The sequence below is a fragment of the Doryrhamphus excisus genome, chromosome 10, assembly GCF_030265055.1.
Source record: "Doryrhamphus excisus isolate RoL2022-K1 chromosome 10, RoL_Dexc_1.0, whole genome shotgun sequence".
Taxonomy (NCBI): Eukaryota; Metazoa; Chordata; class Actinopteri; order Syngnathiformes; family Syngnathidae; genus Doryrhamphus; species Doryrhamphus excisus.
The window spans coordinates 2566886-2585509 of NC_080475.1; the positions used below are offsets into that span (position 1 = coordinate 2566886).

General features: G+C 37.7%; 3 protein-coding genes across 5 annotated transcripts in view; all 3 read left to right on the forward strand.

The window, feature by feature from the left end:
- LOC131137138 (casein kinase II subunit alpha) overlaps window positions 1–4984 on the forward strand; it is a 59224-nt gene extending 54240 nt beyond the window's left edge. For all 3 annotated transcript variants that reach the window (XM_058084728.1, XM_058084726.1, XM_058084727.1), the window contains 6 exons: window positions 49–159; window positions 253–354; window positions 1601–1701; window positions 3668–3816; window positions 3906–3995; window positions 4087–4984. In XM_058084728.1, the coding sequence (XP_057940711.1) occupies window positions 49–159; window positions 253–354; window positions 1601–1701; window positions 3668–3816; window positions 3906–3995; window positions 4087–4202 (669 nt within the window). In that variant the 3' untranslated portion in view covers window positions 4203–4984. The remainder of the gene's footprint in view (window positions 1–48; window positions 160–252; window positions 355–1600; window positions 1702–3667; window positions 3817–3905; window positions 3996–4086) is intronic.
- Window positions 4985–5890: 906 nt separating this feature from the next.
- LOC131137139 (serum paraoxonase/arylesterase 2-like) lies at window positions 5891–12521 on the forward strand. Its single transcript, XM_058084729.1, has 9 exons — window positions 5891–6047; window positions 6111–6181; window positions 6247–6302; window positions 8199–8361; window positions 8710–8836; window positions 10023–10226; window positions 10299–10380; window positions 10507–10635; window positions 10760–12521. The coding sequence occupies exons 1-9, from the start codon at window positions 5971–5973 to the stop codon at window positions 10919–10921; spliced, it is 1071 nt and encodes a 356-aa protein (XP_057940712.1). The 5' UTR covers window positions 5891–5970; the 3' UTR covers window positions 10922–12521.
- Window positions 12522–13086: 565 nt separating this feature from the next.
- Window positions 13087–17452, forward strand: LOC131137140 (serum paraoxonase/arylesterase 2-like). Its single transcript, XM_058084731.1, has 10 exons — window positions 13087–13221; window positions 13292–13540; window positions 13619–13689; window positions 13793–13848; window positions 15966–16125; window positions 16209–16335; window positions 16420–16623; window positions 16687–16768; window positions 16876–17004; window positions 17078–17452. The coding sequence occupies exons 2-10, from the start codon at window positions 13464–13466 to the stop codon at window positions 17240–17242; spliced, it is 1071 nt and encodes a 356-aa protein (XP_057940714.1). The 5' UTR covers window positions 13087–13221; window positions 13292–13463; the 3' UTR covers window positions 17243–17452.
- Window positions 17453–18624: the final 1172 nt, after the last annotated feature.

Here is an 18624-nt window from a genome sequence, read left to right on the forward strand (position 1 = left end):
TGTTATGTTATGAACACAGCTCTATTTTTTCCTCTCATTAATATTCAGCTTCGCTTAATCGACTGGGGCTTGGCAGAGTTCTATCACCCAAACCAGGAATATAACGTGCGAGTGGCCTCCAGGTACTTCAAAGGACCTGAACTTCTGGTAGATTACCAGGTGAGGACGCCGTTCTTTTTCCCACGAGTCTGGACTATTCTGAAGCGTCATAAGCTTGTGTTCTTACCATGGACCTTCTCCGCTCTCGTGCAGATGTATGACTACAGTTTGGACATGTGGAGTTTGGGCTGCATGCTGGCTAGCATGATCTTCAGAAAGGAACCTTTCTTTCACGGTCACGACAACTACGATCAGGTAGGATGAAACAGACCCACCCCCATCATCCTGACCTAAAGTACTTGAAATTAGCCTTAAATCCACAGCTGGACTGCTGAAACCCAGAACCAATGTGTCACATTATCTCGTGTTTTTCAACTTTAAACTACAAAACTTGAAGTTATTGACTGGTGGGCGTCGGTTTCCTTGCATAAGAGCAACTTATAACACGCAAAGACAATGTATTGTTCCCCGGGCTCCATGTAAGTGTGCACTGACTTCAAAGATAATGTAGATGTCATTTTGTATCTAATATAATGTGTGGAGGCACTGGTCACATGGTCATATGGTCATGGGCGGTTGTGTGTGTACACTTCCTGTGTCAGGGAAGCGAAGAAAAGAAAGGTGGGGAAGTCGTACTTAAGTTGACTGCTTTTTAAACACATTTTTAAAATGATTTTATGTTACATTATGCCATCATACCTGCCATATTCCTATCAGTTTGTTATAATAATAATAATAATAATAATAATATAATAATAATAGTAATAATATATAATTCATTCATTCATTTTCTACCGCTTTTCCTCACGAGGGTCGCAGGGGGGTGCTGGAGCCTATCCCAGTTGTCTTTGGGCGAGAGGCGGGGTACACCCTGGACTGGTGGTCAGCCAATCACAGGGCACATATAGACAAACAACCATTCACACTCACATTCATACCTATGGATAATAATTTGGAGTCGCCAATTAACCTAGCATGTTTTTGGAATGTGGGAGGAAACCCACGCATGCACAGGGAGAACAAGCAAACTCCACACAGAGATAGTCGAGGGTGGAATTGAACCCTGGTCTCCTAGCTGTGAGGTTTACGCTCTAACCACTCGACCGCCATGCAGCCCAATAATATATAATAATAGTATTTTTTCCACTGAAGCCCTCAAGGTGTTTTGTTTATTACAGCGGCTACAAGCAAAGCTACCTGGAGGTCGAACAGTTTCACAAAATAGTGACGCTTTCTGCAATATTAGTTTATGGTTTGTTATGGTTTTTGGAGTTCTGGCGAAAGAATGATTCAAGTAATTCATCAAAATGATGTTTATGTCCACGGTGAGTGTATGTAAACATCTGAATACAACTGTATAGCTAACTAATAATAAAGTAAATTAAATTAACATGAATCAAAAAGCTCTTTGCCATTAAACAAATGCGGCCGTGTTGGGTCCCAGCATGATACAGTTATAGTGGAATTGACGTCAAATTATGTTTTTATTTCTTTGTTGCAGCTCGTGCGAATTGCAAAAGTACTGGGCACAGAGGACCTGTATGACTACACTGACAAATACAACATTGAATTGGACCCGCGATTCAACGACATCTTGGGAAGGTAACACAAACATTATGTTGTTATTTGAAGTTTGAAAGTGTATTTAGCGAGTTTATTTTCACCTACATGCATAAATGGAATAATTAATATAGTGTATATAGAACATAAGGGCTTACACACACTATACATCACGTTGTTACATGCATGAATGCTGTGTTATGCTGTATACATGCTATGCTTTGTTATGGAATGTGGTTGAATGAAGTGGCTTTTCCCACACAGAGATTTTTTTGGGGGGATCATAAATCTGCCAATACTAAATCACAATGCGGGGATCCACTTGGAGTGGAAAATAATATGAAAATCAAACATAACATTACCTATAAAATTGCGTTTGTAATACAATACAGATAAGATTTAGTGTATGTATGAATGTTTTGCAGTACTGGGTAATCGAATTATTATATCAAGCATTTAAGCTAAATATGGCGTCCATCCTGGCAGTCACACACAGTTTGATACCCCCCCCCCCCCCCCCCTTCTGACCTTAACATGTCGCTGTTGTGTTTATATACACACACACATGCACACTTCCTCATTGTCCATCAGTCACACATGAGGTGCATTCACGGACATCCGGACTCCAAACATGAACACATAACACAAGCAGGTGGTTGTATTTATGCACTGGTAAGCTCTCAATGGAACATACCAGGTTTTGTGTGGTTTTTTTTTAAGGTTTTTCTAACAACACCAAAAAAAGTACTGCAATAATTACTTCGTTTGTAACAAATTTGACTATTGATCTTGATCTGCACGGCATCGGTGTTGCGCGTTGTCGTGCTACCGCTGGTAGTGAGCTACTTTATGCTACCACAAGGACATTTACAACCTTAACCTGTATGTGATAAAAGTGCTGACACATGTGAAATGTTTGAAAAGCGTCACTTCGTATGAACGTATGAGTTCCAAAGAAATCACTGCGGCAATCAGACATGGTGCCTATCAGCATTTGGCATGGTGACACAAGTATGGGTTAGCGGCATTTGTTAATATGTGATAAATAGTATAGTAGTAATGGAAGAGTACCACAGAAACAACTCAACTCTGGTTTTATTTCATTTGAACATGCATCAGATTACAATTGAATGCATCCCATAATCAGTTCACAGTTCCACATGTCCAAAAGGAGTAGGAAGAAGCAAAGCTTATTAAATCCTACCCCTCCATCTGGTACTTTTTACAATCAGTAACTGTTACATTTGTTCACTTCCTGCTTTCCTAATATAGTAAAGTTTTTTTTACATTTTTTTAAAATTGTATTTAATTTTTTTTGTCACGTACCGAAGTACGAAGTGATATGACCATCCAATGACATAATGTGTACCATAGTAAGTGTCAATATAGTGATATATATAGCACATGACTGATTCAAGACTTTTCATCCTTGTATTTAGCAAACGTCAACTGCTTGTATTGTCAAAATGACATTTTTCCTCCTATTGTTTTGACTTCATTCGTATAAAATTAACGCTGTTTTTTGTTTCTGCTGTATTTTTTTGTGTTCCAACAATTGTTGTTGTCTATACCATTTACCAATGTAATTGTTGGAAGTCTGGATAGTTGAAGTTTTCCTATGCTCCTTTCTCCCCTGTTGTACCGTGAATGACATTGAATGGCACAACACAGTACCTAATTCCAGTACTTCTTGTTAAGCAGGCCCTTGCAACATGGTGGTGATGTCAAATGTTAACATATCCAATGCTTCCAGCTGCATGGTTCTTTGTGGGTTGTATCCTCCAGTTTATTTGTTGTCACGGTGATGTGATATTTCATAAGATCACGTGACATCATGCAGTGATGATGCATGTTTTTCTTGGAAATTTTGAGTTTTTGCCCCCTTTGAATTTTTACATAGCTTATTATTATTGCATGCACATGTGAGAGAACTCTTAGAATTCCGTTGATACGTTTTAGATGAACACAAATGAATCAGACATTTATCGGTGTGCGTATCATTTCTTAGGCACTCTCGTAAAAGGTGGGAGAGGTTTGTGCACAGCGAGAACCAGCACCTGGTTAGCACAGAGGCTCTGGACTTCCTGGACAAACTGCTGCGCTACGACCATCAAGCCCGTCTGACAGCCAAAGAGGCCATGGATCATCCATACTTCTGTGAGTGGAATATTTTTCTTCTATTTCAGCTGACCTAAACATGATGTGGAATTAGCTAGGATATCTGACGCAATTGATCTCTATTCCAGTTCCCATCGTTAGAGATCAGGGAAGGGGGGCCACTCCCGGAGGGATGGCGGCCAGCTCCACACCAGTCAGCTCCTCAAGTATGATGGCCGGTAGGTCCTGCTATTCCCAAACAGGAATAGTTCCGGTGGTCTGAGCCCCCACCCCCCCAGTGTGGTAAGCAAGCTTTATTTTGTGTCTCAGGCATCAGCTCAATGACCTCCTCACAGCCGCTGGCAAACATCGCTGGATCACCCGTCATCTCCGCCCCCAACACTCTGGCCACACAAGTCCCCGCAGCCACCGGGGCCCAGCCCTGAGGGGGACCCCTCTGTTCCCCCTAGTCCTGTGTTTGTGTGTGATCATGGCCACATCCTGCCTAGTTCTCACTGTGGCTGCCACGCCTCCCCCCTTTTTATGTTGACAATAACAAAGATGATTTAAATTGCTTTTCACATTCATTTATATTTTGACACCTGGACTTGACAGAACATGTACTTATTGCACCTGTCAGGATTGTTAGACTTAATTTGGGTGTGTTATTTGACAATGACAATGTCTAGAAATTCTAATAAGATGTAGACATGAAGAGAATGGATAATAAAATTTATTTTGTATGTTCCAACTATACAGTCTTGCTTGAAACTGTTTGACGTGGGATCCTGCTGTACGACACTGTGAACCTTCCCCCCGCCCCCCCCCGACTTCACACAACACAGTCAGGACTCTGGTGTGCTCTTTGTGGCGCACACATACACTCAATACACACACACACACACAAACACACATTGCTATGTTGAGGAGTTGTTGGTATTTTGAAGTTGTTAGTTGCCATCATTCAATAATTGGACTTTTGTAGATATTCTACAGTTACTGTCAGGTTGCATGCACCCAATGCTGAATATCACAGGGTTGATAGTTTGCCAATTTTATGTTACTTTCACTTCTGTATGTGTATGTATGTGTTCATGTTTGTTTTTTTATCAAGTCTCTTTACAAATAATTTTGATGACATAGACAATTTTGTAACTTTTTGTTTTATGTTTGGTAAGAGTCATCACCTACGGAAAAACAACTTCAAAAAATAAACAGTTTAAACAGGGGTTTGAGTTAGAACTGCTCTCTTTCATGGCCCGGTCAATTGTCAGTTCATTTCAGCACCTTATCACTTATCGTTTTATGTGTTTTTGTTGAACAGTACCAGGCGAAAGATCTGTCCAAACGGAGTAGTATAGAGGATAAAATTGTTTACATAGTTATTATAAATTTATTTATATTGATTTTTTATTTTATTTATTTATTTATATATATTTTAAATTTATATTTATTTTTTATTTTATTTATATTTTTATTTATTTATATATATTTTTTTATAACGAGTTAAGTTAGAAGACATTTGATGAAGCTTCAGTACCACTTATTAAAATTTTTACGTCATTTATTTACGGCATTCCAATGCTATGGGAATTTACACATGTGACCACACAACTGCATTATATACTTACCGTCTGATCCGTGTTGTAAATGCGGTGAAAGGTTAGTTAGGCCCTGGTAAATCCGAGTTAAATGCACATACCTGATTACAATACAGTCCCTCTATCAGCGCCATTTTGCGTCATGGTCAAAGGATAGATTCATATTTCGATTAAAATTTACATCAACAAAAGTCTGCTTTTTTCGGAATTTCCTGAAAGCATCCTGCATTGTGAACACGTGAACTCGTTTCTGATTTGCTTGCTATAATGCGACATTCAAGTACTTCAACTCCGTAAGGAAAAAGTCGGAAAAAAACAAAAGACTGGGAAGTTTCATAACTCGAAGTTAAAACAACACAAATTCGATTTTTTTTTCATCACACAATAAAGTAGCGACGACTTCCAATTGATTAAAGTGTAAAAATCCACTTTGTTAGAGCTGTGTTGATATGTATGAATACAAACACAGTACCATAAAGGAATGTTCAAAATTTTCCCAGTACACATGAAGGCACCATTTGGTGACGCATGCAGAGACACGCCCCAGCAAGCCAGAGGTTGCCTCTCGAAAAGTTAGCAGCACCTTGCCCTCGGTTGTTTTAGTTTTTTAAACATGGGCAAATTGGGCTTTATATCACTTCTCGTAGTGTTATTATCAGTGCTGCTTGGCGAGAGGATAGTCAACTTAAGGTAAACCACACCCCAGCATTCTGTTGTTATTCGTCTTTAAGTTTTACATTGCAAATATTACAGGAACAGAAGTCTCGCTTCTCGTGAGCTGGTAAAGAATCATCTCCCCAACTGTGTTCCATTGAAGAATCTAAGTAAGTTGTACAAATAGTCCTATTCCTTCAAAAGTAGCACACATTTTATGTTTTCTTCTTAACAGATGATGGCTCAGAGGATATAACTGTATTTGGAGATGGACTGGCCTTTGTCAGCACTGTAAGTAATTGACTTGCTTTATTATTATATGAATTAAAATGGCGTCTATCACAAGCACAACTATTTTTTAATGCATTAGCAGTCGGCTAACATGAAGCTAGTATGTATTTGATTTGGAAGCACTTTTGGATAGAACAGTTAAATGTCAAAGTCCAACGAACCCAGAATGAATTTATAAGGTACTTTTAATTAAAAGGTTAAAAATTAATTTGTACCTAACCGAGGAAAAAAACGAAGCTTGTTAGAATGTGATGTGGTCACAGGAGACCAACATTAAGCTAACCTTCCTGTCTAGCTAACATGGAGGAAGAAACATTCTGCTTTAGGGCAGATTCTTTGTTAAGGGCACCTGGGGACTTTATTACATAGAAGGGCGGAGGAATGGGACCATGTATTGTGGAATCATGGATGAGAACCTCCTGGCCTCAGCCAGAACACTGAAGATGAGATAACTTGATAACTTTATCAGTATGACAATGACACAACATGGAACAAGAAGAATCGCATCATATACAGTTGTAGCCCAAAGTTTTGAGAATTACAGAATTATTATTTTTCGCAAAGTTTTTTGCTTCAGTGTTTTTAGGTCTTTTTTATCAGATGTTACCGTGTCCAAATGCTAAAATTTATCAACAAGCTTTTTTGAGACCATTTTTAATGAATTGTCATGAGAGGTGTAATACACATTCGAACCACTAGATGTTACCCAAGTATAGTGTACCTGTGTGAGCCACCTGTATGTTGTTGACTGGTTTGCAAGCTGTTAACAGTAAAAGACATTTGAGATCAACCACGTTCCTAATGTTTCATAGAAACATCACAATTATCTGTCATTAAGTGTATGCCAGCCTCACAGCTAGAAGACCCAAGTTTAATTCCACCCTCTGCCATCTGTGTGTGGAGTTTGCATGTTCTATGGGTACTCCGGTTTCCTCCCACATTCCAAAAACATGCATGCTAGGTTGCATGCTAGCCTTTTCCATCGCTGCCCCATTCACTCTGTGCTTGCCCCGACCTTCCCACCTTCAAAAAAACAACTCAAAACCCACCTGTTTAAATCCGTTTTTAATGTCTAACTTTTTATACCTGACTGCTGCGCCCCGTCCCACTTTTAGCCTTGTTTTAGCTCTGAATGAATGTATGTATGTTGTATTTTAATGCATCGTTTACTCTGTTTTTACTCAACTCTATTTTTATTTCTTTTTTCTCTACTGTAAAGCGTATTTGAGTACTCTGAAAAGCGCTATACAAATAAAATGTATTATTATTATTATTATTAATTGCAGACTCGAAATGTACATGGGTATGTATGTGAGTGTGAATGGTTGTTTGCTTTGCTGACCAAATGCCTTTGTTTATCGTGACAGGGCCAATGATTGCACATTTCCTTGCAGATAACTATGGTTAACAAAAGAAATACAAAGATTCCTAGCAGTCTGTTATTTTCATTTCAGTCAGGGTTAGAGTCATCTCCAGCCATTGTCCTTCAACACTGTCACCTACTGGATGTTAACCAGAGAATGACTAACATTATGTCAGCTGGTCCTTTTAGGACAGGGCTGAAATGCAGTGGAAATATTTTTGTTAAGTTCATTTTCATGAAAAAGAGAGACTTTTAAATTAATTGTCAATCATCTTATCACTCTTCATAACATTCTGGATGTTTAGTGAAAAAATAATATGCTAACACTGATACATGTTAGCATTGGGGACGATCTTGTTTTTGTTCCTTTTTCACTTGTGGTTGACAGTTCTTCCTGCAGTGGCTATTCTCTCATCAAGGTAATGTAACATTACTGACACCTAGTGGCCAGTGTCTTTTTTAATGTGTTTTCTGAATGCCATGTGGCAAGGCACAACTGTATATCCTCTCTAATTATTGACGACGATTCACAGGGTTTGAAATTCCCAGGAATGCCCTCCTCCGACGCACCTGGAAAGATCCTCCTCCTCGATCTGAAAGACTCTCGCATGAAACCGGTCGAGTTGCGCATGCCGAGAAACTTTGACCTTGAGACGTTCAACCCTCACGGCATCAGTGTCCACAAAGACACAGCTGGTATGAACAGTCCTGTAAAGCTGCATTCATGAACGTACTTCTATTCATCATCAGTACAATAACAATGGAGGATTATGTTGGTTTTTTTGTACTTTGTTGACATATAGTCTTTGTTAAAGCATGTGTACCAACCTGTTACCTTCACAATTCTCTGTATATTCAAACTACGGGGTGTGTTTGATAGTATGTAATAATTCTAATCTTTTCTATATATACTTATTTTTTGCTTAATCTATTATAGTTTGTGTAGAGGACAGACACATAATCTGACCTCCTTTTTTAGTTTTTTTTTTAATACACTAAACCTGAGTAATTTCTTCCTCTAACATCAATGCTTTATTATTTTAGATGACACAGTGTACCTGTTTGTCGTGAATCATCCTCACCACAAAAGCCAAGTGGAGTTGTTTAAATTTGTGGAAGAGGAGTTCTCCCTGTTGCATTTAAAGACCTTCAGGCACGAACTTCTTCACAGGTACTGCAAGGCAACAATGTTCTTTGTACAGTGGAGCCTTCAGGGTGGTACACGATACATTCGTTGACTATATTTGTTCCTAAAGTGGTGCACCTGCAGCCTCAGGTGTACATAAATTGTCATGGGGGTATGTAAATAAAAATGAAAAAATAATTTCAAGCATGCATGAACGTCTCACGTTGCATGGAGAACAGAGTAGAAAGGAGACAGAGCATGAAGTTAAGTAAGTTTGATGATTATTTAGTGCTTATAAAGTGTTTGCAATCACCACAATGCGCAGCAGTGAGTGGGGGGGGGGCGGGGGGGGGCTTTATCATTGATGGTATATATTTTTGAAGCTTTTGGAACAAAAAAAAGAAAGAAAAATCAGACTGGAATTACAGATATGTATGATGGTTTATGTTTTTTAAGTCCTTCAATCCCAATATATTGTATAATTAATAATAATAATAGTAATAATAATTTTATTAAAACAATTGCAATTATGTTATCTTTTTAATTTAAAATAAATTATAATTTAATAATTAAAGATTCCTTTAATGTAATGATACTCTTTGAATAATATTTTTTCCATGAAAAAAGAAAAAAAAAAGAATTATCTCGTTAAAATCCTCAAAATTGCATCTTCACCTTCTCCCTCATTAAAAGAAGAAAGAACAAACAACAACCACAACCACAAAGATCATGATTTTGTCTCATATTACATTTGTGGGAAGTTATTACATTTACAGATTTTCACTTTTCCACATATGTAATAATTTCCTGCAAATGTCTTGAACCAGTCATGATGTGCTATACATATAATTATATTGACACTTACTATGGTACCCATTATGTCATTGGATGGTCATATCACCTCGTATTTTGGTACGAGCATGCATTATTTAAAAAAAACAAAAAAAACAACCTTAAACTGTATTATGGAAAGCAGGAAGTGAACAAATGTAACAGTTACTGATTGTAAAAGTACCGGATGGAGGGGTAGGATTTAATAAGCTTTGCTTCTTCCTACTCCTTTTGGACATGTGGAACTGTGAACTGATTATGGGATGCATTCAATTGTAATCTGATGCATGTTCAAATGAAATAAAACCATTACCATTACCATAAAATGATAATGAAGTTCCAATTCAACCGTATTCCATGTGTGGTGTATAATGCATTTTATCCTGTTTTTTTTCTGTAGTGTCAACGATATTGTGGCAATGGGAGTGGATCGTTTCTACGCCACCAACGATCACTATTTCTCACAAACATTCCTTAAAGCGATAGTGGAGCCTCTCTTGGGTCAGCCTTGGACTAATGTCGTGTACTATAGCCCTGATACGGTCAAAGTGGTCTCTGAAGGATATTACATGGCAAATGGCATCAACGTCTCACCTGACAAAAGGTTGGAAAGTTCTTGACAGAGTTGCATAATTAACATATAAATAACATAATTCTATTTTTGTATCATTATTAGGCATATATATGTGGCTGATGTATTGGACCATAATGTGCACGTGTTGGAGAGGATGGAAGACAATGCATTGGTCTCTGTGAAGGTCAGTAAAGTATAATTATATGATGAAATATGATTTCATTAATAATGATGGAATGCTGAATGAGAGATGTTGTTATAAGATACAAAAGATGTCCGAAATTAATATCCAGACTTCATTGTCACCCAGCCTGTGGCTTTGGGGTCACTCTGTGACAACATCGAAGTTGACCCTCAAACAGGTGACCTGTGGTTAGGCTGCCACCCCAACGGATGGAAACTTTTAAACTTTGACCCCAACGATCCACCCGGATCAGAGGTTTGTGATGAAACAGTCCATTGTTCATTGTCCATTATTCAATTCCTCAGCTATTCATTCATTCATAGACAATCATATATATCTACTTCTCAACGCTTACTTACCATGATGTTGTTTCCTCCAGGTCATCCGCATTCAGAACATTCACTCCGAGGAACCACTGGTGACTCAGGTGTATGCTGATGACGGTCATGTGATCATAGGTTCCTCTGTAGCTGCGACCTATGGAGGCAAATTGCTCATTGGCTCAGTGTTTCATAAAGCCTTATCCTGTGATTTGAAGTAGGCAGGGACAGCGAAACAGGTGACGCATAAATAAGAGACGTAAACAAGCCTTTGGGATAAATAAGTGGTGATTGGCATGATGTTATTTTTAGAATGATGATGATAAATTGTTTTCTGCGCACTAAAAATATGTACAGTGGTGCCACAGAAAAATGTTGACAACATCGAGCCAGCCTTCAATTAATTTTTTAGTACAGATGGCGTGTTAAAGGTCTCTGCTTTGGATCCATTTCAGGTGAATAAGCTTAATTTTTTTTACTTTTTAAAACTAAAACTAACAAGCTTGTCAACCCACTGGAAAACGCAGGAGTTCATCATATGTAACAATATAACTGTCTGACTTACTGTGTCGTCACACTTCACTAATACTACATTCATCACACAGGAGCTTAACACTCAAATGCGTACCTGACAAATGCACCAATATGAGTTTAAAATAGAAAAAAAAACATTTTAAAATTTGTAAAGGTGTGAGGTTTTACTTTTGAATAAATAGTTTCAGATTGGACTACATTTAATTTAGAACTGTGAACCAAAAAAAGTACACAGTATCAAAAACACTTCACTCATACTACATTCATCACACAGGAGCTTAACACTCAAATGCGTACCTGACAAATGCACCAATATGAGTTAAAAAAAAAACATTTTAAAATTTGTAAAGGTGTGAGGTTTTACTTTTGAATGAATAGTTTCAGATTGGACTCCATTTAATTTAGAACTGTGAACCAAAACAAAGTGCACAGTATCAAAAACACTTCACTAATACTACATTCATCACACAGGAGCTTAATGCTCAAATGTGTACCTGACAAATGCATCAATATGAGTTTTTAAAATAGAAAAAAAAAAACATTTAAAAATTTTGTAAAGGTATGAGGTTTTACTTTTGAATGAATAGTTTCAGATTGGACTACATTTAATTTAGAACTGTGAACCAAAAAAAAAGTGCACAGTATAAAAAATGTTGGTGTATCCATGTTGTTGATGATATGCTCATATCAATTTTTTCCCAAAGAATAGCCTTACTTGTGCCACTATTTTAGAAAAAATTGATGAAAATGTACCCATTTTCATTGTTGTTAATTACCACAATGTTGGCTTGTGAATATATGGGTATGATCAGTGTCATAATGAAAAATAAATGTATTTTGTGTATGATTCCAATAGTTTTTTTAGCAGTTTTATTTGTTAGTACACTCACTGTGCTTTGCCAGCAGGTCTACATTGTCATATGTAGTATTGTACACTGGCCACTAGGTGTCGATAATGTGGCTAATGTTCAATGAGACACACTGGAAGCCGAACTTCATTGCCAGTACAACAAGCTTTTATGGCGGGGTTGAATTATGATTTTATTATGATTGGAACATGTCACTGAAAAACAGACTTAAATACATCATATAGAGCGATGACCATTTTAATTTAATCTATTGAACAATTGAAACTGATTTTGAAGGATTACTACAATTTTAAGTCGCTAACATTTAAAGTAGCTACTGAGGAACTAATGAGTGGTTTTTAGGGTTAGGTAGGTTCGTTCCTCAATAACTACTGTCATTTTGTGTACCTTTATTGTAAAGTGTTATAAATATCTTACACTCGTCCCTTACAGAGCAAACCTGTTTACCATGTAATGTAGATCAACAAAACTAGTCCTATTGACTGGACGGGACAAGTTAAGAAGGAGCATAAAAATGTGATATTGGTATCAGATTTTTTTTCCTGATCATTAAAAAAATAAAAATACTGTAATAAATATGTGTTCATTCCACCACAAGAGGTATGTCATGTTACACACATTAGTATCGGAAATTGAGATTTGGACAATATCGATTTTCTGCAAAAAAATCCAATATCGGACTTCTCGAATATATAAATATTTCCAAATTGTTGGTGTCCATGGTCGCTGGGAAGAAAAAAATACTTGAATAACAATCAATAATAATCTAATATGTACATACGTAGAATCATGCATCACTCAAGAGTCCACTAATATGTCAATATTTAAAAGTCAAACTTTGGAAAATCAAACAAGGGACATCAAAAAAAGATCTTTGACATTCTGGCACTTACTGTGATTTCTAGTTATTCATTCCCAGCATGTTTCATTGTGTATGCTAATACATATGCGTTGCATTAGGAAATCGACAACCACAATCCTTATCCTGATAATGTGAATTATGAATTGTGTTTGTCTATATGGGCACTGCGATTGGCTGCCTCTCTCTCAAAGTCAGCTGGGATCGGCTCCATTGTGGATGGACGGATGGACGGATGGACGGATGGACCCTCACAAAGGTGACTGATTGTGATCTCTTGTACAAATTGTTGCATGACTAAAGCCATCAAACAAAACCTTAATTGGCAGCTTGACAGTCCAGGGGTCATCCAGGGGTCATCCAATCCCCTGCTTATTTGCTCCATCTCTCATGGTTTGCTGATGAGTGGAATACGCGGCGGGACACAGACCAACTCGTGCTGTACTTACCTGCGGGATTACATCTCATCTTTAGTCAGGTTTGCCATCTACCGTTTAAGTCATGGACGCGTTTGGCTTCATGACAATTGGTATAACATTGTTTTATATGCTGTTTGGCGAGAGGATTCACAATGTAAGGTAAACAACATTCATTTTGGCTTTGTATTTGTATATACGGATGTGCATGTTAACAACTTTTATCCCTACACACTATAGGAAAATGTACCTGGCTTCTCGGGAACAGGTTACCAATCACCTTCCCAACTGTGTTCCACTGAAAAATCTGAGTAAGTTCATGTTCATATTACAGTAGGTAGACACATTATTATTATTATTATTATTATTATTATTATTAAACATGGGATTGAAGAGTATGTGTCCTTCACTCAGATGACGGTGCAGAGGATATAACCGTCTTTGGAGATGGACTTGCCTTTATAAGTACTGTAAGTACTCAGTCAACCAGCCAACTCCTTCAGTAATGACCATTTTGTATCATTTTGACTGACTTTATTTTGACACATAGAATATTGGGTTCTATGAATAGATAAACATGGAACCCAAAAAAGGAATGATTACTCTTCTGTATTGCGGCAGAAAAAAACCCAAGTTTGTTTCTATGTTTTTCTGTTCTTTAGTAATCAGTAGTAGAACATGGAATGGAATGGCCTTTATTGTCATTATACAAGATTGGAGAGCTTCTCCTTTCAGTGCAGTAGTCAAGTTTAAAAAAAAAAAAGTATATAAAAGTAGAGTAAAAAAAAGACAGTTTAACAAGATATCCAAAATATACACATAGTATTGCAGAGGAGCATATGCAGGAGCAGATATATTAATTTTAGTGCAATGATAAATGGGTCATAGTGCAAATAATGACTGGTGTATACAGATGAGTAAAGTCACATATGAATGTATTGTAATGGGTTGTTAAATAAATAAATATGATTAGGGTAGTAACAGAGGCAGTGATGGAAATATTGCACATTTGCATTATGCTAATGACCGGCTACGTTGTATGTCTGAGTTCACATAGGCAAGTTTCAGGAAAATATCAGTTCCCGACTAGAAAAGGGAGGAAACATATTGAAACAAATATTTTTTTTCCTTTGTGACAGCTAAAATATATGAACAACAATACCACAACATCAAAATAACAATGTATTTAAAAATATAACACTATTAACTATTTACACTTCCTCTTTCCTGTGTGTTTCTTCCGTCCACATGACCTTTGGCTTAAAGGAAAACTGCAATTTTTTTTTTGTCCATCATCCACATTCCTTATGTGAAACATGAACATGCATTTATTTCCCTTTTCTGTGCATTATAATAAGAGAAAAATACTTAGTGTGAGGTAGCCAACAATGCACGTCATTGGGACCGATGCCTATTTTGAATACAAAGCCCTCTAAAAAAGAATCTAACAACATTTTATCTATTTATTTATTTAATATACATGCCGTCATCATGCATATTTACAGTATCTTGTGTTTTCATGATTTAAAGCGCTATTTCCGTCAACAACAGCAGCATAGATACAGCGACAACGCTTGCGATATCCGCTATCATTGGGTTGGCTGTGTCTTCCAGCACAAGACATGTGCTCCAGTCATCAGGGCAAAAAATACTCACAATAAATAAGTATCTTGTAAAGAAATTGACAGCTCGGTATCCACTCTTCTGTCTGTGAATGACGCTAAGATGAGCGGCTAACGAGGCGTCTTGTTAGCCCGCCTGATAGCTATATTTTTTTGTGTTAGCTGCTACAATAACAATATGGCTGTTTTGAAGTCCATTATGTAAATGCAACACTGTTGGCAGGGTTTGTTTCCGTTTTTTTGTGCGGTCTTTAGTATCAAAATAGGTACTTTGTCAGCTAGCTCATATTAACTTGTTTTCTTGTGCTAGAATCCACAGAAAAGAGAAAGAAATGTGTGTTTATATGTTTCCCATAAGGATTGTTGTTTTTGTTTTTCTCGCCTATTTTGAATAAGTCCCACGATAGTGTTTTGGTTGTATGTTTTGCTAAAAGTTGCTTTTAGTAATTCATAATGGGAATGCGCTGTTTTGTGGGTCTGTAGCTTTAACACCAATGAGCATGGCTTTATTTTAAGATGTGTAATGAAGCTATTTTATTTTACTAAAAATATTTTTATTTATTTTATTTAATTAAATAAAATTTTATTGAAATAAATATTTATTTATTTTATTTTAATAAAATTTAATTTAAATAAATACTTATTTATTTTATTTTAATAAAATGTAATTTAAATAAATATTTATTTATTTTATATAAAATAAAATAAAAATATTAAAAAATAAATAAAATAAAATAAATTAAAAATATTAAAAAATATATAATTAAATTTATTTTATTTAAATAAAATTTTATTTAAATAAATATTTATTTTATGTAAAATAAAATAAAATAAAATTAAATAATAAAATTACAATAAAATAAAATGGTTGGCATACACATTTGATTATCCATAAAAAATGTTCTCGGGGCCCATTTTACTTACTTCAATGTTCAATGACACGTATGTTTGCATGTATTTTGTAGGGTTTAAAGTACCCAGGAGTACCATCATCCGACGCTCCTGGAAAGATCTTCCTTTTGAACCTGAAGGACTCCCAGATGGAACCCGTGGAGTTGCCCATATCCAAAAACTTTGACCTGGAGACGTTCAACCCTCATGGCATCAGCGTCTACACAGACACAAGTACTAGCGTTCCTGTATTTCATTCACAATGTAACATACACACCTTTTTGTTCCGAGTTTGAATAAGCTTTATTTAATTCTAGATGGAACAGTTTACCTGTTTGTTGTCAATCATCCTCACCACAAAAGCCAAGTCGAGTTGTTTAAATTTATCGAGGAGGAACGCTCCCTGATTCATCTCCAGACATTCAAAGATAAACTTCTTTACAGGTACTTCAGCCGATTTCATTTTATACTGCAAAACAAGTTTGGTATACAATGCTAAGTTTTTTTTTTTTTAATTTTTGTCTGTAGTGTCAACGATATCGTGGCATTGGGAGTGGATCGTTTCTACGCCACAAACGATCACTATTTCTCAGATGAACTCCTTAAAACCATCGTGGAGCCTCTACTGGGTCAACCTTGGTCTAATGTCGTGTACTACAGTCCTGAGACGGTCAAAGTGGTCTCTGAGGGATATTACTTTGCAAATGGCATCAACGTCTCACCGGATAAAAGGTTGGAAGTATTTTAAATAGTTGTGTAATTGAGCTATTAATACTACTTTGGTGTCGTTATCAGGCATATATACGTGACCGATATATTTGCTCATAACGTGCGCGTGTTGGAGAGGAAAGGAGACAATGCATTGGTCTCTGTCAAGGTAAATTAGTGCCATAAAATATTAATATCTTAATGGATAAATGCTAAGAGTTAAAAAAAAAAAAAGGTAGAAAATGAATTAAATTCTCTTATCTAACTTGACCATAGTCCGTGGCTTTGGGGTCACTCTGTGACAACATCGAAGTTGACCCTAAAACAGGTGACCTGTGGTTTGGCTGTCTACCCAACGCGTGGAGGATTTTCCACTTTGACCACAAAAATCCGCCCGGATCGGAGGTTCGTCTCTCCACACGTTCATCAAAATAGCTCATTTCCTCTCCTGCGTTTATCCATTCCATGTGTCCTCCAGGTCATCCGCATCCAGAACATTCACTCTGAGGAACCATTGGTGAGTCAGGTGTATGCTGATGACGGTCATGTGATCATGGGCTCCTCTGTAGCCACCACCTATGGAGGCAAACTGCTCATTGGCACAGTGTTTCATAAAGCCTTGTGCTGTGATTTGGAGATGTAGGCAATAAAACAACATTGTGAACACAATAAGATGATCACTTTTGAAATTAATTCATGACGAAAACCGTGGTTCCGTTGTACAGTAATTGTGTATTCAAGTCCGCAACCAGCAGAGGTGCTGTTCATTCAGTTTCTAATAGTTTGAGATCCATACGCTTTTCCTCTTTTCTGACCTATAAATTAGACTACGTTGTTGTATTTTCGGGGCTGCACGGTGGACGAGTGGTTCGCGCGCAGACCTCACAGCTAGGAGACGCGAGTTCAATCCCACCCTCAGCCATTTCTCTGGGTACTCGGTTTCCTCCCACATTCCAAAAACATGCTAGGTTAATTGGCGACTCCAAATTGTCCACAGGTATGAATGTGAGTGTGAATGGTTGTTTGTCTATATGTGCCCTGTGATTGGCTGGCCACCAGTCCAGGGTGTACCCCGCCTCTCACTCGGAGACAGCTGGGATAGGCTCCAGCATTCCCCTGCGACCCTTGTGAGGATAAGCAGTAGAAAATGAATGAATGTTGTATTATCTGGGCTGCACGGTGTTTGAGTGGTTAACGCACAGACCTCACAGCTAGGAGACCCGAGTTTGATTCCGCCCTCGGCCATCTCTGTGTGGAGTTTGCATGTTCTTCCCATGCATTTGTGGGTTTTCTCCGGGTACTCCGGTTTCCTCCCACATTCCAAAAACATGCTAGGTTAATTGCCGACTCCAAATTGTCCATAGGTATGAATGTACCCCGCCTCTTGCCTGACGACAGCTGGGATAGGCAAACCTCGTAAGGATAAGCGGCAGAAAATGAATGAATGAATGAGGTAGGGATCACTTTTAAAGTTACCGCAGACCTGCCAACATGTACACATTTCTTGTACTCGACATGCAATTTGACTGTTGAGCACAGATATATAGTTTCTCAGTTTCTCAAAAGTATTTCAAATCAGGGTGGGGGGGGGGGGGCGAAATCGCTGAGAACCACTGACCTTGACTGACACAAGCTAAAACCAGTTGGATGCAGACGCAGCCACGCCACTGGTCCATGTAGGGGACCTGTACCACCCCTGTGAGGTTGGGACCATAGAACAGGATACTAGAGTAGGCACTTCCTACTTCCAGACTTCTTATTTAGCACTGAACAATTTCCTTACAAAAGATCTGTGTTCGACTGACCTCTTTTCGGGATAAGCTGAGGATAAGCAGTAGAAAATGAATGAATGAATGTTATATTCAATCATTCATTTTCTACCGCTTTTCCTCACGAGGGTCGCGGGGTGCTGGAGCCTATCCCAGCTGTCTTCGGGCGAGAGGCAGGGTACACCCTGGACTGGTCGCCAGCCAATCACAGGGCACATATAGACAAACAACCATTCACACTCACATTCATACCTAT